The sequence below is a fragment of the Lutra lutra genome, chromosome 2, assembly GCF_902655055.1.
Source record: "Lutra lutra chromosome 2, mLutLut1.2, whole genome shotgun sequence".
In the NCBI taxonomy this organism is placed as follows: domain Eukaryota; kingdom Metazoa; phylum Chordata; class Mammalia; order Carnivora; family Mustelidae; genus Lutra; species Lutra lutra.
Genome location: NC_062279.1, coordinates 39389164 through 39413569, shown reverse-complemented (window position 1 = coordinate 39413569; position 24406 = coordinate 39389164). Strand labels below are relative to the sequence as shown.

At 43.2% G+C, this 24406-nt stretch overlaps 1 protein-coding gene across 4 annotated transcripts in view; it reads right to left on the bottom strand.

Moving 5' to 3' along the window:
- The window catches only part of AP3M2 (adaptor related protein complex 3 subunit mu 2), a 102739-nt gene that overhangs the window by 9607 nt on the left and 68726 nt on the right, over positions 1–24406 (bottom strand). Inside the window, exons 1-3 of one of the 4 annotated variants that reach the window (XM_047717198.1) lie at positions 9784–10076; positions 7074–7416; positions 3794–3965 (exon numbers count right to left, since the gene is read on the bottom strand). In XM_047717198.1, the coding sequence (XP_047573154.1) occupies positions 3794–3965; positions 7074–7346 (445 nt within the window). In that variant the 5' untranslated portion in view covers positions 7347–7416; positions 9784–10076. The other 3 variants (XM_047717199.1, XM_047717201.1, XM_047717200.1) reach the window with 3 other exon arrangements.

Below are 24406 nucleotides of genomic sequence, written 5' to 3'. Positions count from 1 at the left end.
AGCTTTTCAAAAAAGACTCCCAGGTACCTTTTTCCAGATTTAAGAGAGATTCTGGAAAATGACTCCATAGTATTCAAAAATGATTCAGGCACTAACAAAGAGTTTAAGAGTTAAATGAACCCAAAATATTGAAACACCCAACAAATGTGTTTTCTTAAAAAGAGGCACCATATATTAAAACATGTCATATCAAGCCATAGTAATTAAAGCATTATGTAAGGCAGGAAGCCTAAAAGCAAAGAATCCACAGTGCCTTAGTACAAGATAAAAATATTTTAAAACAGGGAAAAAGGTTAGGTTATTTAATAAATGGTGCTAGGAAAGCTGGTAGACAATGTTGGGGAAATAAACATGGAGCTTTTCTTTACACTGCATACCAACATAATTTCTAAATAGATTAAAGAATTATGTCCAAACGTAAATCCATAAAAGAACTAGAAGAAAATACACTTTTTAAAAAAGGAGAACTTACCTTCTCTGAGCTTAAAAAAACATTCCCCTATGTTTTCTTCTAACAATTATAAGGTTTGTATTTAATTCTTTGACCCTGCTGGAATTTATTTTGTGTACAGAATGGGTAGGGGGACTTCATTTTTGTTCTATATCAAAGCTGACTGTCCTAACATATTTACTGATTGGCCCCTGGCCCACTGATTTGATATATGACATCTATATATATCAAATTCCTATAAAAGCAAGGGTTTGTTTCTGAACTTTTTCTTCTTTTTAAAGATCTTATTTATTTTTTGAGAGAGAGAGAGAGAAAGAAAGCACAGCAGAGGGAGAGGGAAAAGCAGACTCCTAGAGCTGAGCAGGGAGCCCGATGTGGGCTCGATCCCAGGACCCTGGAATCATGACCTAAGCCGAAGGCAGATGCTTAACCAACTAAGCCACCCAGGCACCCTGTTTCTGAACTTTCTACTTCATCCCAATCATCTATTTGTCTATTATTGGGCCAATACTACGTTTTTAAAATTACCAAAACTTTGTAATATATCTTGTGTCCATCTGATTTTCTCTACTGCTCTTGATCTTTTTAAAAAATATTTATTTCCAGAGCACCTGGGTGGCTCAGTGGGGTCAGGCTCTCCGCTTGGCAGGGAGCATGCTTCCCCCCACTCCTCCCGCCTGCCTCTCTGCCTACTTGTGATCTCTCTCTCTGTCAAATAAATAAATAAAATCTTTTTTTGTTGTTGTTAATTTATTTTCAGATCTCCAGGGTGGCTCAGTTGGTTAAGCATCTGTCTTTGGTTTGGGTCATGATCTCAGGGGCCTGGGAGCAAGCCCCGTATCAGGCTTCCTGCTCAGTGGGGAGCCTGCTGCTCCCCTTGCTTGTGCTGTCAAATGAATAAATAAAATCTTTTAAAAAAATGAAATAAATATATTTATTTCATAATATTCATATTTATTTCATATTTCATAAAATTTCATAATATTTCAAATAAATAAATAAACAAATTTATTTTCCAAAACTGTCTTGGCTTTTATATCTTATCTATCTATGCGTTTTCATCTCCTGTACCATATGAACTTAATATAGCTTGATACTTGATAAGGCAAATCTGTCCAGGCTTTGTAATTCTTTTTCAAACTATTTCCAGGTATTCTCGCATATTTATACTTCTTAAAAATTATCTTTCGTTTGTCAAATGCCATGCAAGCCCTTGTTTATATATTAAGCAAGACTCAAAATATAAAAGCTGAACGAAGCAGAATGACTAGTTTGGCTAAATCAGAATTAAATGTGGCTAAACAAACACACCATAAACAATGTTAAATGACAAGTGACAGACTGTGAAAAAATATCTACAAAAGAGAGGATCAAAAATACAAAGAACTACAAACTACCATGTAGATTTCCAAATTTTCTACATACATGATAGTTTAATGTCCTTAAATAAAAGGAGTTCTTTTTCTTTTTTTTTTTTTAAAGTAGGCTCTACACCCAGCATGGAACCCAAATCGGGGCTGAACTCACAACCCTAAGATCAAGACCTGATCTGAGATCAAGAGTCAGATGCTTAATGAACGAAGCCACCCAGGTGCCCTGAAAGGAATTCTTTTAATTTAGTAGGAAAAACCACATTCCAACAACAAAAGAAAAATTGGGCAAAGGACACACAACTAGGTAATTCAGAATAGAAGAACAGTCAATAAATACTCAAAGGGTTTTAACTTCCTTAGTAATGAAAAATGAGGGTGTACATAAGATATGACTAAACTGGGGCGCCGGGGTGGCTCAGTTAGTTAAGCATCTGCCTTTGGCTCAGGTCATGATCCCAGAATCCTGGGATCAAGCCCCACAATGGATTCCTGCTCAGTGGGGAGCCTGCTTCTCCTTCTCCTGCTTCCCCTGCTTGTGTGCTCACTCTCTCTGTTAAATAAATAAATAAAATATATTTTAAAAAAACATATGACTAAAAAAAAAAAGAGATGACTAAACCAATTGCCAAAGTTTTGAAAAAATTAATAACAACAGTAGGGTTGTCTAGGATGCACAGAAACTGCTACTGAAAGCATGAATTTTCAGAGCAATTTGGCACAATGCATTAAAGTTCTTAAAATGTGAACAACCTTTGATCTAGTACTTCCCTTGCTAGTACTGAAAACACATCACCCTACATGTAAACAAAGCTTTAAGTATAAGAATGTTAATTCCTGGGATGCCTGGGTGGCTCAGTCGGTTAAGCGGCTGCCTTCGGCTCAGGTCATGATCTCAGGGTCCTGGGATCGAATCCCACATCGGGCTCCTTGCTCCGCAGGGAGCCTGCTTCTCCCTCTGCCCGTACCTGCCACTCTGCCTGGCTGTACTCTCTCTATCTCTCTGACAAACAAACAAACAAACAAACAAATAAATAAATAAAGTTAATTCCTTGTTATTTAAAAGAACAAAAAATCAGAAACATCAAAAACATAGACTGAGCAAATACCTTAAGGTCTATTCTATATGAAAGAAAATTACATATTTTTTAAGATTTTATTTATTTATTTGACAGAGAGAGATCACAAGTAGGCCAAGAGGCAGGCAGAGGGAGAGAGGGAAGCAGTTTCTGCTCTGAGCAAGGAGCCCAACGTGGGACTCGATCCCAGGACCCTGAGACCATGACCTGAGCCAAAGGCAGAGGTTTAACCCACTGAGCGACCCAGGAGCCCCTGAAAGAAAATTATAAAGTCACTAAAAATAATGTAGAATGTATCATAATGGGATAATGTTCACAAAATGTTGATAAAAGTCATAAAAAATATACAAGAGTTGTTTTTAAAACATTCTATGCATCTATTCATTATTCATCTGTCTAGAAAAGATAAAAAATATGTCAAAACTGTGGCGGGATTAAGAGTTATTTTTGGAATGTGTGGGTGTCCCAGTCAGTTAAGCCTCTGCCTTCAGCTCAGGTCATGATACCAGGTTCCTGGGATTGAGCCCCAACTAGGGCTCCTTGCTCAGCGGGGAGCCTGCTTCTCCCTCTGCCTGCTGCTCCCCCTGCTCATGCTCTCTGACAAATAAATAAAATCTTTTTTAAAAAAGTTATTTTCAAGTTCTTTGTGCTTTTCTGTATCTCTGACATTTCTGTAATCAGAAAAAAAACCTCTTTTTATTCTTTCATTGAAATCAGGGTACTTTTTACATAACAAAGACATTATTTCACATCATAATCAAAGACTATAATGAGCAAAATTAAAGCATCTGGACATCTAAGAGCCCCAAAGACAAGCACTCAAAAACAGCGCACAACACTGGAGGAAGCCACGCCCAGGATGGTAGCTCTGTGGGTTTCCCCTTTCTCCATACCTGTTATGGTGTTGACGACCGTCCGAAGGATCGTGGGAGGCTTTATCAGCTCTTTGAGGATGTTTGACTCGGTGGCCAATGGAAACCCATTATCAAGCATCTCCTCTAGTACCTCATAAACCACGACCACATTGTCTTTGATCACGGGCTCTGAACAGACTCCAAAATAATCCTGATGAAAAGATCATACATATAGCATATAAATCATTCAGAGACTGTGATAAGGAGAAAGAATCTTCCTAGAGAATAAGGATCTAGTTCTATGCATGTGTTTACACAGTGCTTCTGGCATATTCTTCTACGTTAGGTGAATGAAGCATAACCATATTTCTCTTAAGCAGCCCAATTTGGTAGAAAGAACACTGGACAGGCTTATAGTTGCAGTGTCATTACTAACTTCTTTTATAAATTAAGAGTAAATCATTTAACCTTTTTGGGTTAGTTTCTTCAACTAGACAAAACATATAGAATACAAAACTGACTCTAGACTATCATACATGCTTAGGAAGAAGAATTTGAAAGAACTAGGCAAAACTGTAATACTTGATATGACACAGATTGGACCCCAAAATCTTTTTAACCCTTTCCATTGTGCTATTCCTTAACATTCATGCAGCAAATACAAACTGAGAGGGGGAAATAAAATGAAATGAGGGAAATGAACTAGCACACTAGAAAATCTCTTTGAGTCATCTCTACACTAAGATGCTAGGATTCTAAAAATGCTTTGTCCTTTTACTAACAAAGACTTCGATACTCAATGATCCAGGTTGTGGAAAAAACACTGGATTCTAAATCAGAAGACCTGTGTGGTAACCTTATTGTCACTTACTAGAAAAGTTATGATAATTCGGGTCTTGATTTCTCTTAATAGTATAATCAGTATAATACCACTGGACGCACAGGGATGTTTTAAGAACTACGCATGATTGATTAAATGATCGTATTTGCGAAAGTGCTTTGTAAATTATAAAGTATTTTGAAAAATGTGATGCATGATGATAAAAAGAAAGAAATGCTTGTAGTCATTTGATATGCCCTTTCTAGCAACATCAGTCACATCTTTTCAGGACCTCTGAGATGGTCATACAACCCTCCTTGAATTCATCCACTGAATGGAAATTCACCCTTTTGAAAAAGCCCACTCTATTCATGGAAAGCTCTGATTATTAGAAAGTTCTTTCTTTTGCTAAGCTGAAATTTGCTTCCTAGATCTGCCTTACAGAACAAATTTTCATAACAGCCCCACAGTCACTTGAAGACAGCTACAAACTTTCACTTCAATTTTTTTTCTCCCAGCCAGACAGTTTGATCCTTCCACTATTCATGCTGTGATAGGGTTTCTACATCATTCCACCACTTGCCATTTCTTTAAATATGCTCTAGTTTTCCAATATGCTCCTAAAATCATGACATCCATAATTGAACAGACTACAGATGTTATCTAAATTACGTCAGATAACAGCAAATATCAGAGACATTCCAATATTCAAGAACACTTAAGAGTCAGGAATGTGTTTCTAAAACAAGATTTCTTCTTTAAAAACGAGAATTTAAGAGGGTGGGGGAAGTAACACATTCCCTTCCCAAGAGTGCATTTCTTTTGAAAAATAAATAAAACACCTCACGAGGTTTTATAAATCAGACATAATTGAACTGAGTCATTGGAAAGAAGACCTGTAAGTATGACAAACTGCTATAGCAACAGTGTCTGCAATTCTACAGCTGGAACTCTTCCATCATATTCTAGTACTAAAAAAAAAATAATGCAGTCAGAGAGAAAAGACATTAAAATCAGGAGATGTCCACTTACTTTTAACAAATCTCTCAAAAATGAAAAGCTCTGAAGTCCCAGACTTCCAAACTGGTGACTTTACAGTTATCCCAAATTCCTCTGTGGTTTCCATTAGATTAAGCAACTTTTCTCACTTCCTGTCTCATAATAAATTACCTAATATTGCTATGGCGGTATGAAGCAAATGCTGGGTTTCACCAATGGGACTATTCATCTTAGAATGGGGTAAAGTATCATATGTGGAAATCATAATAAGCCCCAAGGAGAGTAGTTTATAAGTCATAATACTGGGTTCTTCTAGTTCCTCTACATATTGGGATTTATAATTCTCAAGTTTTTACTGTGGGAAGGAACTAGTATGCCACATGAGAACTAGAAACCCAGAATCGGGCTACCACCAGGTATTGGTGGGGAAAAAAAATTATGAAATGTATTTTAACTTTCTTGGGACAAAAGCTGTTCTAGACATGTGATACAGATATGACTGCAAATGAAAGGGCTCTTTGACTTGTTTTTTAATTTCATCATCATATCAGAGTCATTATTCTCTTCTTCTTCTCTAATTCCACAATTTCTGCATTCATATGACCAATTCCAGACTTCACATGACACAGAAATTCAACCAAGGGGCCCTTGCTTCTCACATATTGTCTGAGTTATGCAAATAACTGTAACAGTTAGAATTTGAGCAATTCTTTTAGGGGGAAGGATCCCACTGTTTGCATTCACAGTCTGGGCAGCCTAAAATCCTGCACTATAAATGGGGCTGACATCCTGGTATAATTCACTTATACTTCCCCTACACCCTGCTCCCCCAAGATCTTCAAATCTATTCCTGAAAGAAAAACTCAAAGCGAAAACGGTGTCTCGTAAAATGTCACTTAAATTCTTAAAGGAACAGAAGATTTTCTGATCTTTGTTTTCAACGAGAGTTACTCACTAGTACTGACACACTGTGGATAAGCACCCCAAACCCAAGGTGAAGTTTGGGTTCACATATTACTCCCACCAGGGAAAGTGAAACAAGCATTACTTAGCTTTTTCCTAACTTTTGAAAATAAACATATTTTTACACACTCATCACTTTTTTGATGCAATTCAAAGCAATGTAGTTGACGAAGGCTAGTGTCAAATCCACTAAAAAACAACCAAACAAACAACAAAAAACAAACCCCAAAACTAAATTCCTCTCATTTATGGACAAAAAGTAGGGCAATTCCAACCTCCATAATTAAAATGACTGTATAAAATCATACCAAGTAGAGTGGCTTTCTTATACAACAGGTTCAAAAGTATTTGATTTGTCATTTCAGATGCAGCCAATTCAATAAACAGAAATAAGAATCTTACCAGATGGGAGAGGAAGTGAGCAATGCCAGTTTTGATTTTTTTAAGAAGTTTCTTAATTGAAGCTGAATACAATGGAAAAAGAACTATAAAGACACTTTATAATTTACATGTACGAGCCTCCTCACATTCACGCACCTGAAACGTGTCCACTACTCGGTGAAGGAACTCAATAACAAATAGAGGCGGAACCTCTGTCTGGATCACGGCCACAAAAAAGATCTTGTGACGGTAAACACTTAAGAGATAGTGGTGAGGGGTAGGGATAACTGGAGGTACGTTTTCTGCCTCAGTTGCTCTCTCCTGAGCCTCAAAAAAGTAATCACAAACAGAACGGCTGACCACACTTTTCCAGTGTTTTTCCAGGAAAATATCTCCAGAGGAGTTGATCAAGAAGAGGCTATGAATCATGGTGGAGATTGTCAGTGAGACAGAAAAGTCTTCTTCGGTCTGCAAGTCTCAGAACTGCCAATTTTCAACCCTAAAAATAAAAGAAGGTATGGTCAATTACACTCAATCAAAACACTGTACAGGGGCGCCTGGGTGACTCCGTGGGTTAAGCCTCTGCCTTCAGCTCAGATCATGATCTCAGGGTCCTGGGATCAAGCCCCAAATCTGGCTCTCTGCTCAGTGGGAAGTCTGCTTCCCCCTCTCCCTCTGCCTGCCTCTCTGCCTACTTGTGATCTCACTCTCTCTCGCTGTCAAATAAATAAATAAATAATCTTAAAAAAACAAAACAAAATACTGTGCCAACCTTCAAGAGCAGACTCCAGTCTTCTACTGTAAGAGCCTGAAGTATCCCTCCCTAGAATTCTTTTTTTTTTTTAAAAGATTTTATTTATTTGACAGAGAGAGAGAGAGAGACAGTAAGAGAGGGAGAAGCAGGCTTCCTGCTGAGCAGAGAGCCCGAAGTGGGGCTTGATCCCAGGACCCTGGGATCATGACCTGAGGAAGGCAGATGCTTAACCAACTGAGCCACCCGGGTTCCCCTCTCCCTAGAATTCCTAAGGATAATTATCAGCCACCCTGTTTGCCAATCACCTACTGCCTCATTATCTTTACTACTGCCTTAATTATAACCAACTAAAATTCAACTTAATTTTTGGATGTTTGTTTTCTCAACTAGACTGTAAGCTCCTTGAGAAAAAAGACCAGGCCTTAACGTTTTTTTTGTTGCCTCACTACAGTGCTCCCAACACAGAAGAGAATTTCAAAGAATACTGGTAAGTTTCATATCTTTAGCCACAACTCACACATACATAAGAAATGCTTATAGCTGTCCAGTCTCATATGGTAGCCATTTAGCTAAATGCTGCCACTGAGCACTTGAATTATGTCTGGTCTGAACTAAGATGTGCTGTAAGTACACACCAGACTTTGAAGGTCTTGTATGAAAAATGGAATTTTAGATACCAATAATTTAATATTAACTATTAATATTGATTAGTATTCGTTAAATATTAATATTGATATTTTGATATATCGGGTTAAATAAAATAAAAATAAAATTAATTTAACCTTTTTTGGGTATTTTGGGGGTCTTTTTGTATTTTTAAAGCTTTTATTTATTTGACAGAAAGAGAGAGAGAGAGAGAGATCACAAGTAGGCAGAGAGGTCCTGGATCCCAGGACCCTTAGATCATGACCTGAGCCCAAGGCAGAGGCTTTAACCCACTGAGCCACCCAGGTGCCCCATAACCTTTTTTGTTTTTGTTTAAAGATTTTATTTACTTGACAGAGAGACAGCGAGCGGGCGAGTTAACACAAGCCGGGGAACCGCAGGCAGAGGAAGAAGCAGGCTCTCTGCTGAGCAAGGAGCCCTATGTGGGACTCAATCCCAGGACCCTGGGATCATGACCTGAACTGAAGGCAGAGGCTTAATTTACTGAGCCACACAGATGCCCCTAATTTAACCTTTTTAAAAAAGTGTGGTTACTAGAAAAATGTCAAATTACACAGCTGGTTTGCTTTTCATGTCTATTGGACAGCGCTGGCCCACGGACAGAAAGCCATCACCACAATCTTCATTCAGTCAGTCAGACCCGGTTCTCTGAGTACTTGTTATGAACAAGGTTCTGCACTGAATGCCCTAAAAAAATCCACCTGGGGGATACCCAAGGTCTCTCAGGCGGCAGCATCTCTACGACGCCTGTCCCCAGCATGTGGCGGCCACGCTGGACCGCAGCTGTTGCCGTTCCACCAGCTGGCTGCGGACTGGCCCAGGTGGTCAAACGGCAAAGGCCTGTTGTACCCAGTGCCCCAGGGCAAGCTTAATCCTCTGCCCGCTGATGAGGCAGCAGGAGGGAGGGGAGAGAGGGGTAAATAGTCCGGGAAGAAGGAGAGGCGGCTGCTAAAGTGGGTTATTTTTGCGCTGGCCTCAGCCCACCTGCCTTCGAGCAAAAGATGATGGAGACCGTTTAGGGCGGGGGTAGCCAGGGGGGCTGATTTAAGGTGTGCGCACGTTCAAGCGATAAGAGGGGTCGCCGGACTGCACAAGTGCGTTGCCATGGCAACAGTGTCCCCTACTCCCCCAGCCACCGGGACGGAGCGGGTCCCCTCCCCAGGCCGGTACTCGGTCCCTCAGCTCGCCGCATCCCGTATCTCGGAGGGTCAATCCCACAGCAACCCCTAACTCCGAGCCTGCCCCGCGCGCCCAGCCCGAAACCTCGCGCGTCCCTGTCCCCAGCCCCCAGACCCCGGCCGGGTACGTGCACGCGCTGCCCCCAATCCGAACCCGGGTCGCCAGCTCTCCTCACCAAGCCTCATTCTTCGCAGCGCCCACCGCTTCGACGCGCAGACAGGCCCCGCCCCTCGGCCGCCTCCCGCACGCGCGCCGGAGGCCGCTCACCTGCTGATTGGCTGGCCTGTGGGCCTCACGCCAGCACCACCCACGACCGAGATCTTAAAGCCTCTGATTGGAGGTCGGTGATCCGCTCCGCCCCTCTGATTGATTGCTGTCCCCCAGTCACATTCTTCTCGACTTTGAGCCACCAATTGGCTCTTGTTGAGGCTTCAGTAATCTCCAATTGGTGCAGCTCTGTGGCTCCGAGCCCTGATTGGCTGCGTGAACAGTCTGAGGGCGCCCTGGCCCTTCGTCACCCAGTCACAAAGGGGTGGCTGCTGCTGCCACCTGCGTAACCCTGGAATGCACCTGGAGGGGGATGCTAAAAAGTGTGATTTCCAGGACACAATTTGTCAAATAGCGTATCATCGATACTAAATCATGAGCAGTGGGGCGCCTGGGTGGCTCAGTCGTTAAATATCTGCCTTCGGCTCCGGTCATGATCCCAGGATCCTGGGATGGAACCCTGCATGGGGCTCCCTGTTGCGGGGCGAGGGGTGGGGCGGAGTCTGCTTCTCCCTCTCCCACTCCCTCTGCTTGTGTTCCCCTCTCTTGCTGTGTTTCTTTCTGTCAAATAAATAAAATCTCTTAAAAAAAATAAATCATGAGCAATAATAACTACTTTCCATTAGGTAAATGCATTTAAAAAGAGACACGATGCCTTTTCATTGATGTGCATTGAGGGGAGTAAAGGTGACTGGCTGTATAGCCTCTTAGCGAGAGCTCTAGACTTGGATTCAGGAGGCCTCTTCCAGCCCGGACTAGACCACCACCTGCTTGACCTTGGACAAGGCACTTAACCTTTCAGAATCTCAGTTCCCAGATCTGAAAATAAGGTAGTTGGGCAGATCTCTGAAAAAAAAAAAAAAAAAAAAAAAAAAAAAAAAGGCGTTCTAACGACTTGGATAGTAAATTTTAAGTGATTCAAATCGTGATCCAGAGAGTCACGAAGTAGAAGTCAGACAAGGTTCCCCTTTAAACTAAAAAGTAATTATTAAATAAGATGAGGTGTTGGGGGGGCGCCTGGGTGGCTCAGTGGGTTAAGCCGCTGCCTTCGGCTCAGGTCATGATCTCAGGGTCCTGGGATCGAGCCCCGCATCGGGCTCTCTGCTCAGCGGGGAGCCTGCTTCCTCCTCTCTCTGCCTGCCTCTGCCTGCTTGTGATCTCTCTCTGTCAAATAAATAAATAAAATCTTAAAAAAAAAAAAAAAGATGAGGTGTGGGAAGATGCCTGGCACATTGCTTGTGTTCGATAAAATGGCAAACTGGTGTTAATGGTAATAATGCTGATCTTGACCCTGCTCAGGCTTTGGTTTTTGCTTTGCTGAAAGGGAAGTATGAGTGGCGGCTCCTCCATAAGGAAGGACCTGATAAATGTACATTAAAGGTGGTATGGATTGTTCTTTGACATACTTGCTAAGGACAGACAGTTGACTAATTTTTGAATAAGCAAAAGGACAAGTCCAAAATTAAAATGGCTGAATGATGTGGGATTGTATAAGCTTAGGAGTTCTGGCGCCAGACTGCCTGGGTTTTAATCCTGATCCAACACTTGCCAGCTCTGTGACTTTGAGAAAGTACCTTGAGTTCTCTAAATTTCAAGTTTCTCCCTTCTCAAATAAGGGCACTCAGAGTACAGGCTACACAGAGTTGTGAGGATTGAGTTAGGAAAGTGTTAGCGATTGTTATTACCTAAGAAGCAGCACAAGATGCAATTGCACATGGTTACTAAGCAATGCGTGTGGAAGGTGCAGCAATGCAGGCACTGCTGTGGGCCTTTCTCATTCGTTGCATTAATGTTTACTGAAAGACTCCTATGTATCAAGCCCGGAGCTGGGTGCTGGGGATGCTGCAATGACTACCATCACAGGCATAGTGTCTGTTGTCACAGATGCTAGCTGAAAAGACAAATGAGAAGCAAGTAATTACAAAGCAGGGCGATGAGCAAGGAGCACATGGGGGTGGGGGGGCCGGTTTGCTGGTGAAGGGGGCTGACCTAGGGTCAGGGAAGTCCTAAATTGAAACCTGAGATGAACATAGATTCTGCAACATAAGGGTGGAAGGACAGAGAGAAGATTACATTTGGAAAGCTCTAGAGATGAGAGAATTATGTATAGCTGAGCTAGAACTAGAGAAAGAGTGCAGGGAGATGAGAATAAGAAGATACATGGAAGCCAGGTAGTTGTGAGCTTAATAACTGTATATATTGCTTATAAAATGATATATAATAATGTATAGTAAAATTATAATTATGTAATTATAATGTATAATAATAATTATATACAAAGCATATATATATGCATATACACATAAAAACACTGTGTTGCATGGACTGCCCATCTATTCCATAAATATTTCGTGAGCTCTACTATGTACCATCACTGTTCTGGTGTCTGGATGCAAAACACCAGGAAACATAAAACAAGAATTCTTGCTCTAGGGGAGCTTGCATTCTAGTGGGAGAAGACAAATAATAATCAATAAATGTAATAAGTAAAGTATATAGTATGTTAGAGGGTGGTATGTGCCGTGGAAAAAAACTAGAAGGGAGATCAGGAGTGTCATAGGACTGAGGAAAGTTATAGTTTTTAAAAGGGTAGTGAGAGTATGTCTCACTGAGAAAAGACATTTGAGCAAGGACTTGAATAAGGAGTTAGCTATAGGGATATCTGAGGGAAGAGTATTCCAGTAAAGGGAACAGGCAGTGCAAAGGCCTTAACACCAGAGCATGGTTGAGGAGTCCCAGAGGAGCAAGGATGATACTGGAGTAGAATGAGCAAGGGGTAAAGTAGGAGATGAGATTACAAAATGGACTACATAGGATCTTAAAATCCATCATAAAGATTTTGGCTTATAGTGGTCATGAAATGGGAAGCCAATGGAGGTCCTGAGAAAGGAGTGACAGCATCTGATTTATCAATCTGTTGGCCTGAGAAGAGACTGTGAACAGGCCAAGGTGGAAGGAAATCAGTCAGGAGGTTACTGTAATAATCTAGGTGAGAGATGATGGGGCTTGGTCCAGGATGCAACCACAGATGTTGGTTGGAGGAGTCTGATTCTGTCTACAGCTCAAAAGAAGAGTCAGCTGGATTTCCAGGTGGATGGGATGTGAGGAGTGAGAACAAGAGAAAAGTGAACGGTGACTGTGTCTGAGCATCTGGAAGGACAGTTTCAGGAATTGAGATTAAAAGGGCAGAGAAGGTTTGAATGAAAAAACTTAGGAGTTCAGCCTTGGACATATTAAAGTTAAGATATCTATTAGCTGTCAAGTGGCCATGTTGAGAAGGCAGCTGGATATATATGAGTCTGGGCTTCAGGAGAGAGGTCTGAGTTGGAGATGCACATTTGGGAGTTAGCAGATATGGATATTAAAGCCATGACTCCAGCTGAGATGACTAAGGGAGTGAGCATGGGAAGAGGACTAGAATTCAGGGGCACTCCAAATTTAAAGATTTACAGAGGAGAGGAAGATCCAGATTCATACAGTCTTCCCAACTACCCTAAAATAACTGTTATGATCCCCTTTTTATAGATGAAAAAACTGCAGTGCGTGCTTAAGTAACTTGCCAAAGGTCAAGTAAGTAGGTAAGTAACACAGTTGGAGTTCAGGCACACAGGAAGATCTAAGCGGTCTGGTCTGGCACAGACTGCATAACTCTTGCCTCTCTTAGAAGCTGGGGCCAGGAGACCCAGTGAAGAAATGTTAAGCAGGAGAGTGAACGGGTTTCAAATTTGCATTTCGGAGAGACCAGGGATGGGGGATGGGTTGAAGAAGGCCAAGCTTGTGGATAGGGAGATAATTTCGACTACTGCAGTAATCCACATGAGAGCTGCTTCAACCAGCATGGGGGATTGGAGAAATCAGTGGACAAATTCCAGAGGTGTTTTGGTGGTAAAATGAAGGGAATTAATTAGAAAGTGAGTAGTAAGGAAGAATGGGAGATCCAGGATTATTCATAGGCTTCTGATTTGGGAAGCTGTGTGGATGGAAATATCATTTGTTGAGATGGGGATCACTGGAAGAGAACCACATTGACAGGAGGGAGAAGCAACATGAATTCATTCCTAGCAATGCCAAGGGTCATATCCAAAGTCAATACTCAAATATTTTTTAAATTTAATCAAACATCATAGAATTTGGGAGCTCACAGGGTACCTTGTCATGATGTTAAGAGGGGCCACAGGAAACCACTAACAAATGTCAAGTCCATTTTATGCATAAAAATCTCTGGGAAAAGATTTTCTAAACCTTCCACTGACAAACCATTCTAGTGTTTAACAGCTCTCACTGCTGAGAAGTTTGTCTTTTTTTTTTTTCTTTTTAAGATTTTATTCATTTAGGGACCCCTGGGTGGCTCAGTTGGTTAAGTGGCTGCCTTCGGCTCAGGTCATGATCCCAGCGTCCTGGGATCGAGTCTCACATCGGGCTCCTTGCTCGGCGGGGAGCCTGCTTCTCCCTCTGCCTCGGCCTGCCACTCTGCCTGCTTGTGCTTGCTCTCTCTCTCTCTGACAAATAAATAAAATAAAATCTTTAAAAAAAAAGATTTTATTCATTTATTTGAGAGAGAGAGCACGAGTGGGGAGTGAGGGCAGAGGGAGTGGGAGAAGCAGACCCCTGGCTGAACAACCTCCCCAGTGAGGGGCTTGATGTGGGACTCTATGCTCGGCTTGATCCCAGGGCCCAGCAATCATGACCTGAATTGAAGGCAAATGCTTAGCCAACTGAGCCACCGAGGTGCTCCTGAGTAGTTTCTCTACTGTGAGAAGCCAATCTCAGCTATAAGGGTTCCCTGAAAATTATTTAATTATTAGTAATATTTTGGTCTAGGAAAAGAGAGGCTTTGCTCCCTAAGAAAGACATTTTTAAGGGCTCTGCAGTGAGGTCCCAAAACACCTCTCTAGCTTTGCCACTCCTTCCTCCTATCCATGAATGCTCCCCTTGCCTCAAACTTCACTACTGGTCATGCATGGAAGAAACAAAATGCCTTCTCTCTGTGTCTTTGTTCTCACTGATCCTTCTTCTTGGCATGTATTTGTCTCTTACTCATCCTATTTGCAGAAATTCTCTCCAGCCCTCAAGGCCCAGCCATATGTTTTCTCCTCTATGAAGTCTGTCCTAAGCTGGATGCCCCATACTAGAAGTAATTTCTCCCTCTTCTGTGACTAAATACATTTCGCAGCTCCTTTAGGTAACCTACAGTGCTCTTAACACTGTACCACACATTCATGTATGCAATCTGATCACCGCAACTGGATTGTAAACTGTTTGAAAAGCAGTGTGTATATCCAATGCTTAATATGTATTCATTCATCTATTAAACTAGCATTTATGGAGTGCTGACCATCTCCTGGACACTAAGGGTACAAAGAATTAAAACATGTCTTCAAGGAGCTTATAATCTAATGTGGGAAAAAACTCTAAAGAAAAGTCCAGGTGCTTTAAAAAAATTAAAAACAGCTCCTTTAAGCCTGGTCATGAAGGAGCCTGTCCTGCTGGAGAGGAGAGCCTAAAGTTAAGACCCCTAACCCTCAAACAAGAGACTCACCTTCCCCTTAGGGACTCCTGCTACTGGCTGTCCCCACCATGCTGGACTTGAGAGATTAGTATTCCTTTAACTCTTTAACACCAGTGTAGACACACTAGGTTTTGTTGAATTTCCCATAGCAGAGCAAAGACCAGGGTGGACACTTATACAAAGTTTATTTAAAGACTTGGGGATAATAAAGGGAAAATGAATAGACAGCATCATACACAAATAAAAACATAGCTTACAAGATGTGACGTGTTGAGGGTATCCTGGGATGTACACCTGCTTCTAGATGGCAGAACTTCTCTGTAACTCCTCTCAAATAGGAACCCAAGCAAAGTCATCATGAGTTCCTGAAATCCAAACCCTGCCTGATAAGAAGACAGCAGCATCCCTCTTCCAGCATCCTCAGTTCTAGTCTCCTGAGGGAAGTAATCATTGAACCAAATGGCTCCTTCCCTAGATTCTATACCCAGGAATATCCGAACATGAATATCCCTAGATGCTCTACCCAGGGCATAGCATTATTCTGTGGCTAGATGCTAGCCATAAGAGCTAGCCATAGGATTTAGCAGGAGCTAGATTCTCCTTCATTCTCTCTCTATAGTCCTTGTCTAGATCACCTCATGACTGTAAGTACTCTTTCAATTATTTAATTTTGATTTTGTATCTCCAACTTCAACCTCTTCATAAACCTCCAGACCCACATATCCAATCACCCACTTGACATCTCCTCTCAGTGCCTCACAGATATCTTAACAGAGAAGCACTTGAGTTTTCTTCCCAAATCTGTTCCTTCTTCCAGCCCTACTCCACCTCCAGCTTTCCCCACCTCAGTAAACGACATCACTATCCATTCAACTACTCACACCAACACCCACAAGTCATCCTGAGGTCCTCCATTACCCTCATCCCTGCATCTGATCCAGAAACAAACCCTGTTGATTCCCTCACCAAGTATATCAGGAACCCATCCTCTCTCCAACTCTCCAGTCACAGCCCCAATTCCAGGCCACCAATGCCTCCTGCCTGAAAGACTATAAACCACCTACACACTGGTCTCCCAGTTCCACTCTCACCCCTTTCAGTTCATTTTGTATACAGCAGCAAAAGTGAATTTCAAAAAAATTATTAATGGTTATGTCCAGCTCAGATCCTTCAATGCTTTTTTATGGCATTAAATTCAAATGCCTTTATCACCTTGCTATAGACTGTTTGTGTCCCCTCAAAATTCATATGTTAAGTCCTAATGCCCGATGGGATGGTATTTGGAAGTGCGGCCTGTGGGATGTGACTGGGTCATGAGAGTAAAGTCCTCATGAATGGGTCTCTTATAATAGACCTCATGGAGGAACACCAGACTCCTCACCAAGTAGGGATACAGAAAAGATGGCGGTCTATGAACCACGAGGAAGGTCCTCACCAGGCCCCGAATCTGCTGGTGCCTTGATCTTGCATATACATCCTGGGATGGTGTATGTATAGACTACTATAGACGGAACTAGTAAGGGTTCAAAAAAAAAAGTTCATTCAGTAAAACTGAATTCCTAGTCTACATCGTTCTTATTCTTTATTGGAGCCAGTGGGGATTGTTGGGCCGGCGGTTCCAGGAATGCAGGAGGAACAATAGAAATGACCGCCAGGGCCGCCATCTTCCAGTCCCCTCCCCACCCCCTTCCTTAACCCTAGACTCTCCCACCAAAAGGGTGTACGCCCAGGTCATGTCTCCATAGGTAACCCGATACCTATGCAGGAAGGAGTATCAGGAGCCCTCACCCCATACCTTCTGATCACCAAATATGGATGTGAGCCCATGCCCTGACTTGGCCTGATAAAAGACCCCTGCCAACTCCCTCCCAGTGCGACTTTCTGGAGTCGAGGAACCTCGCCCAAGGGTGCCCACATCTCCCCCTCTCCCCCCGCCGGCGCGACTTTCCTGGCTCCCCTTCTCCTGAGCCCTGAAACTTCGCCGGAGAATGCCTTTAATAAATCTTGCCTTGCGCCTACCTCGCCTGGTGTCGTGTTTATCTCGCCTATAAAACTTTACAGGGATCACATTCAAGAGCTGGAATGTCAGCTTCATGTCAAGGATTCAGGCTTCTCTTAGTTTGTGATTCCTCCACTCCTAGGGTGGGGCTTTCACCTTTATGCTCACAACATTGTCGCCGTGGCTCCAGGCATCAGACTATATTCCAGGCGAAAAGGAAGAGAAAGACAAAAAGCAAATGTCCGTGAGCCAATGAGGAGTCAGTTGCCTTTGATGAGCTTTTTCAGGAGATCCTGCTTTTGCTCTATTGTTCAGTATTGAGCTAAAGGAGGTCCCGGGAATACTTTTACCTGGGCATGTTACTACCCCCAACTCCATTAAGACAGGGACTCTGTTAATAAGGAAGACAGGAAAATGGAAATTGAGTAGACAACTAACAGGCTGTCCACAGCCAGTGGGAGTGAATAGAGCAGCTACAGTCCTTGAATAGGTTGGATATTTTAGATAAAGTCTAGAACTGAAAGACTTAGGGAAGGTTGACTGGAAAACAGGAAAGCTCCGCAAGGTAACTTTTATGTAATCTCCACAAGATAGATTAAAATAAATGACGAAACATGTCCATAGTAACAAGAAGGTCTGGTAAATGATGGCCAGGAAAGGGGCAATGTGGTCAGCTCTGATCTGAAAGGACTATAGGATGGCAACAGGTCACAGGGTAAATAGCCACAAACTGACCATATGACCTTGTGCAGGTTATCTAGATAAATTCCTCGGGTCTAAATATTACCTGTAGGGGTGCCTGGGTGGCTCAGTGGGTTAGGCCTCTGCCCTCGGCTCAGGTCATGGTCTCAGGGTCCTGGGATTGAGCCCACATCAGGCTCTCTGCTCAGCAGGGAGCCTGCTTCCCCCTCTCCTCTGTCTGCCAAATAAATAAAATCTTTTTTAAAAAAAAATGTTACCTGTAAAATGAGATGATTGAACTAAATTGTCTTCAATATCTTTTCCAAGTCAGGGTCCCTGGTGGTTCAGTGAGTTATGCGTCTTCCTTCAGCTCAGGTCATGATCTCAGGGTCCTGGGATCAAGCCCTGCATCAGCCGCCCTGCCCAGTCCCGCTTCTACTTCTGCTTCTTCCCGTACTTGTGCTTTCTCTCTCTCTCAAATGAATAAAATCTTTCTTTTTTAAAAGATTTTATTTATTTATTTGACAGAGAGAGATCACAAGCAGGCAGAGAGGCAGGCAGAGAGAGAGGAGGAAGCAGGCTCCCCGCTGAGCAGAGAGCCCGAAGCGGGGCTCGATCCCAGGACCCCGAGACCATGACCCGAGCCGAAGGCAGCGGCTTAACCCACTGAGCCACCCAGGCGCCCCTCAAATGAATAAAATCTTAAAAAAAAAAAAAATTCTCCAAATTTCTACTAGTAATGGTCTTTTTTTCTTTCTTTCTTTAGCAGTGAAATATTTTAGACAAATGAAAGCTTACACAGAAAAGATAGAATGACACAGGGATCAGAATCTTGGAGTTCGACTTGGCCTTGTCTTAATCCCCATGATGACCACTAAACTCCAGAGAGTGTATTTCTACATAGTTCCCTGTGTGACTCTAAGAAAATAAAATGATGTATTTATTGGTATAAATCAGCCTACAGATACGGCCATGAGTATTCTTTTCGGAAAAGGAAAATTGCCTTTATTTCTGAATAACAATTTTCAACACTTTAAAAAAACCCATTAAGGGGCGCCTGGGTGGCTCAGTGGGTTAAGCCGCTGCCTTCGGCTCAGGTCATGATCCCAGGTCCTGGGTTCGAGCCCCGCATCGGGCTTTCTGCTCAGCAGGGAGCCTGCTTCCTCCTCTCTCTCTGCCTGCCTCTCTGCCTACTTGTGATTTCCCTCTGTCAAATAAATAAATAAAATATTTAAAAAAAAAACCATTAAGTTACATAATGAGGTTTCAAATCATGACACCATTGTGCCTCTCATTTAAATTCACTGGGGAAATAATCAAATCTCACAGGAAAATTGGCAGAATTTCCTCCAAATTTTATTCAGTCATGTTGGGAAAAAAAGAAGCCTGGATTGTAAAGAGAAGTTTACAGAGTAACATACTTATTATTTTCTAGGTAGTTATTTAGATAAAAATTATTCTCAGAGGGGAAAAAAACAAAACAAACCTTTACTTTGCAAATACTTGTTTCCTGTGTGCCAGACTTGGCTGCTTCCTGTTTACCAAAAGTAATTGTTGGTAATTCAAAGCAAACACCAGAAAACTGTACTTCTTGTCAGTCACCTGCTGAACTTCCTTCCCTTTCACTTGTTACACTTTTAACATTCCCAAAGTTTTAAAAAATGTCCTTTCAGAACTTTAATTTTTCAAAAAGTAACAGAAAGACACTGTGAACTCTGAAGCAGGTATCCTCAAATTTCCTCCTCTACTATCTACCCTTCGCAGGATAAGATTTTATGAAAAGTGATTATTTTTCTGATCCACATTGACTCCTAAGCTTATCTTTGTCTCCAAAATAGCCCAACCAACCCGGTTTTTTCCTTTCCGTAGAGAGTCCCCACACTGGTGTCTATAAGCTTCTGCATTTTTCCCTCCACTGCTTCCCTCCTCCTTCTTGATCCTGTTTTTCTCTCTCACCAGTGTAACCTTTCCCATTTCCAGCTAAGGCTGGAAAACACCATCTGTTCCAAGAACCACCGGTGTAGAGGACACGTTCGGGGGCACTATTCCTTGAACCCCAAATCCCAAGCGCATGGTCAGCCAGACTTTTTTTTTTTCTCTCTCATTTTAAAATTTTTATAAAGCTCCTCCACAGAAAAAAATAAAGTCAATTGTATTTAGGGCTTCATGAAAAGTGATGCAGATCTTTAAAACGTATTTTAATTATACGTTTCATTAAGAAGCTTGAGGAAAAAAATACAGGCTATTGTCTCCATCACCGTGTCGCCCTGCCTTCGGCCGGAAGGGTGTCCCGCTGTCTGCGTCCGACGTCCCCAACCCGAAGCCTTCGTCGAACGAACGTAGCGTCTAGTCTCTGTTCTGGGAAACAGGCCGAATTGGTCAACTTTTCGGCGCTAACGACGGGGATGGACCCGGCAATGAGCTCCTCGCTACAGAAGGTGGTGCTATTGGGTCTGAGGGGAGAAGCGGCCGGCCGGGGAACTCCGCGAGCGGCGTCGCGGAGCAGAAACCCGGGATTTCTGAAGTGAATTCCCCGACTTTGAACCCTCCGCTGGAGAGCGAGACTTCTGGGGACTCAGAGAGTCAGAGGTAACGGCAGCGACGCTCCGGCAGGAGGGAGCCCGGGAGGAAAGACACCAGAGCTAAGGGGGGGGGGGGGGCGACTCGGGGCCGGACTCTCGAATCCAGGGGCGCCTTCTGGGGACGGGGCGCGGAGAAAAGTTGTCGGGCGGAGAGAAAGCGTGGCGAGGAAAACCAAATGTCTTTCATCCCCCGGAGACAAAGAGGTGCCTTCTTTTGACAACAGCTGCCAGTGCCCCACACACCATACGGCGGGGCCGGAGGGGGAGGGGAGCCGGCAACGAGAGCGTCTGAGGCGGGGACCGGCTCCGACTTTCAATAACGGGGTGGTTGTCATGGTGACGAGCCCTCCGTCTGAAGGGGGCGGCTGAAAGGACCCATTGTTCTGGAGCGGGGCTGCCCGGCCGGTGCCTGTTTCTCAGGGACACCTTTGAACACCTCCCCGCGTTCCCGGGAGGCCGACGGCCCGGTAGGCGGCAGGGTCTCCCCGCGGAGCTTGCGCGCGCGGAACGCCGCATACCACAGAGGGCGACGCCGCCGCGGCTGCACGCGCGCCGCGACAGGAGCAAGCCGCCGCATGCAAGCCGCCTCGCTGCCGCCCACGCAGGCGCGCCCCAGAAGTCGGCGTGGGACCGGCGCGCTTGCCGCCGCCCGGCCGCACACGCCCCGACACTCACGGGGTGACGCGGCCGGTTCCCGCCGGGGGCGCGAGGAGCCCGACCGACGCGAGGCTTCCCAGCCGTGCGGGAGGACGCATCCGCGGCTCCGCAGACACTTGTCGCGGCCTGGGGCCGGGGGGCGCGGGAAGGGCTCCCCCTCCCCCACGATCACTTTTAGCTGTGCTCGAGGAAAACAAAATCACTGCAACGACGAAGTTACCGGCAGCCGCGCAATCTTCCTTATTCGGGCAAACAGAAAGAAACCTGAAGTCCGTGCCGGGGGCGGGTTAAATCGTGGCGGGGGTGGGGGGCAAGCCCTCTGATGAGATGTTAAGCTGCCGTTAAAAAATACAAGGCAACTGTGTGTGCAGAGATACGGGAATTTTCGGGAATCCTCTAACCAAGCAAGGGGCCGAGCAGCGTGAGCAGCGTGTGTCCGCACAGACGCACGTGCTGGTGTGTACGTGTGTGCTTGCGTCCGTCAGAGCGGTTGCTGCTCAGGAGGGCAGCTGTGGGACCAGCGGATGTAGTGCGGAGATGAAGAAAACTTGCTTTTCAGAAAGCCATATTGTCTTTGGTACGTTTTGCAATTTGTCCCGTATACCATGTATTACCTCTTTAAAAAAAAACAACAAGCTTTTAAGGAGAACTGTAAACTTGTATCTGCTTGAATACTGTCTAATGCGGTTTGGAACTCTCCGTAAGTCATCTGAATACCTTTATTCCAATGCTTTAATAAATGCTAGTTTTCAAAGTATATATATATACAAACAATACAGATAAATACCATTAACTCGCAGAGATGTAAAGGTAAGTCCCAGTGGCAAGTCCAATATAAAAACATACACCGAGGGCCAACTGATACGGGAGGATCCTGCTGTGTAATTCATCTATTATACCGAATTAATCACAGGGCTTCCAAATTAATGACATTACATTAAGGTGATTTTCCTAACTACAACGTGATTCATAATCAGTGAAATGGACTACTGATAGTCTTTCCACACAGATAAAAATAAAAATTACTTAGCAGTGACTTCACCCAACAGTGAAAACCAGGTAACATCTATGTTACCTGAGCCCGTACCGTGTGCCTTACTTAACGTAGTGTTAGGGGTTTGATAGGTATTAGATCTTTTAATCGTCCAAACAAACCATTTGCTTCTTTTACAAAGGAAGAAACATGTAAAATGTTCTGTTTCTCCATTTTCTCTATCATACACCTAAGAAGACTGCAGAACCTGAATTTGAATTTACGTCTTACTCTAAAGCCTATGTTCTTAGCGTTTACTTCACGTTTCTTCTTAAATTATCGTGACAATAAATATAGGCTCAATATGACTTTCTAATCCTGTGGTTTCACAAATTGAATAAACTATCTAAATATTAAGGGTTAGACTGTGTTTGAGGGAAATTTGTTGTAAACGGAGTTGTGGGACCGTAAATTTTTAACTCATGCTATGGTTTGGTTGTACCGTGTAAATAGGAAGACTTTGTTTTGTGAATAAATAGGAAGACCTTGTTTTGTGAATGTCTTTATATGGGTGCCCATAAATAAATTTTAATTGGAATAAAGCCACCTTCGTTTGTTCATGTATTGTTTGTGGCTGCTTTTGCACTGCCATGCAGAGTTGAATACTTGTAAGATAGACTGTATGGCCCACAAAGACTAATCAATCTATAGTTTGGCTCCTTACAGAAACTGTATACTGATTCTTTTTTTTTTTTTTAAGATTTTATTTATTTATTTGACAGACAGAGATCACAAGTAGGCAGAGAGGCGAGGAAGCAGGCTCCCTGCCAAGCAGAGAGCCCAATGCGGGGCTCGATCCCAGGACCCTGGGATCATGACCTGAGCCGAAGGCAGAGGCTTTAACCCACTGAGCCACCCAGGCGCCCCTGTATACTGATTCTTGATCTGGAGTTAAGATCATGCACTTAGAAAGGCAAAAAGGAGTTTTATAATTTAAAAATTCCATCCCCATTCTAAAAGTGTTCCTTTTATATTTGCCCAAATATTCCTCTCCTGTTCCAAACTGTACATTCAGGGCTGTCTGAAAGGGCTTCAGAATTGAGAAATTTCTTTCCGTTCTTACAAGATAAAGATGATATATGTATTGCCTTGGGTTTTAGTCAGCCAGGATGCCTTTTTTCCCCTGTGATAGGTAGCTCACAGATGAGCACACCTCGCTTTGCTTTGGAGCCTGTTCTTAACTGAAGACCTTCCAGGAAGAGAAAAAAAGCCAAGGGTATAGGATACTTTGCCAAAATGAAGCAATTATTATGAGTTGAAATACATAGCTTGGGATATCATGTACAGTAGTCGGAGCCAGCCTAGAGGGATGATTGCCACCGTCTTCCTTAGATTTCAAAGACCTGTGTTCCCTTTCCTCTTTTAAAGCTTTAGTGATTTCCAAAAGCCAGGGAGAAGGTTGTATAAATTTGGAGGAGAGAGCACGTGGGAGAAGAGCACTGTACCATCCACGGGGACAATTGCCACTAATCGTAAAATATAACTTTTAGGAAAATTGGTTTGGAAGGTTATGAATCCCAGTTACCCCTTCCTCTCCATTACTGTTCCCATCACCTTCTAGCTCAGCGCACTGGCAGTTTCTCCCTTGTTGCACAACCAGCAAGTCCTAGATTTATGCCTCTGGACAACACCTGCTTATAAGAGCCAAAAGCTGTAGGTGTATTTAGGCAGCAACCTGGAGAACTTTTTTGAGTTCGAAATTTTGTTTCTTTAAGCTGGGAAGAACTCTAAGCTCCTCCACCCAGTTAACAACTGACCTGTGTTGGCTTGTTTAAAGCACTCATGGAGTTGGCCATAGTACAGAACTCTTACGAAGCACCAGACTTACCAGTAGGAACAGAACCTTTCCTACGTAATTATGGTAGAACTATCACCCTACTCAACATCACTGAGAGGCAGGCAAACACTAATTCCAGCTAATAAAAATTAAATCCTGACTATAAAATCTATGCTAATGGTGCATGGGTTTTCACTGTACATTTATTTCAAATTTTCTATATATTTGGAAGTTTTTCTAATCAGATGTTGGGGAAAATCAGGTTCTAATTTTAAGGCTCCAATTTCTCTAAGTTTCTGAGGAACAAAACAAAACCAATATTTGAGAAAATACTAGAATTTTTCATTTAAAAACATACCCCCAGGGCGCCTGGGTGGCTCAGTGG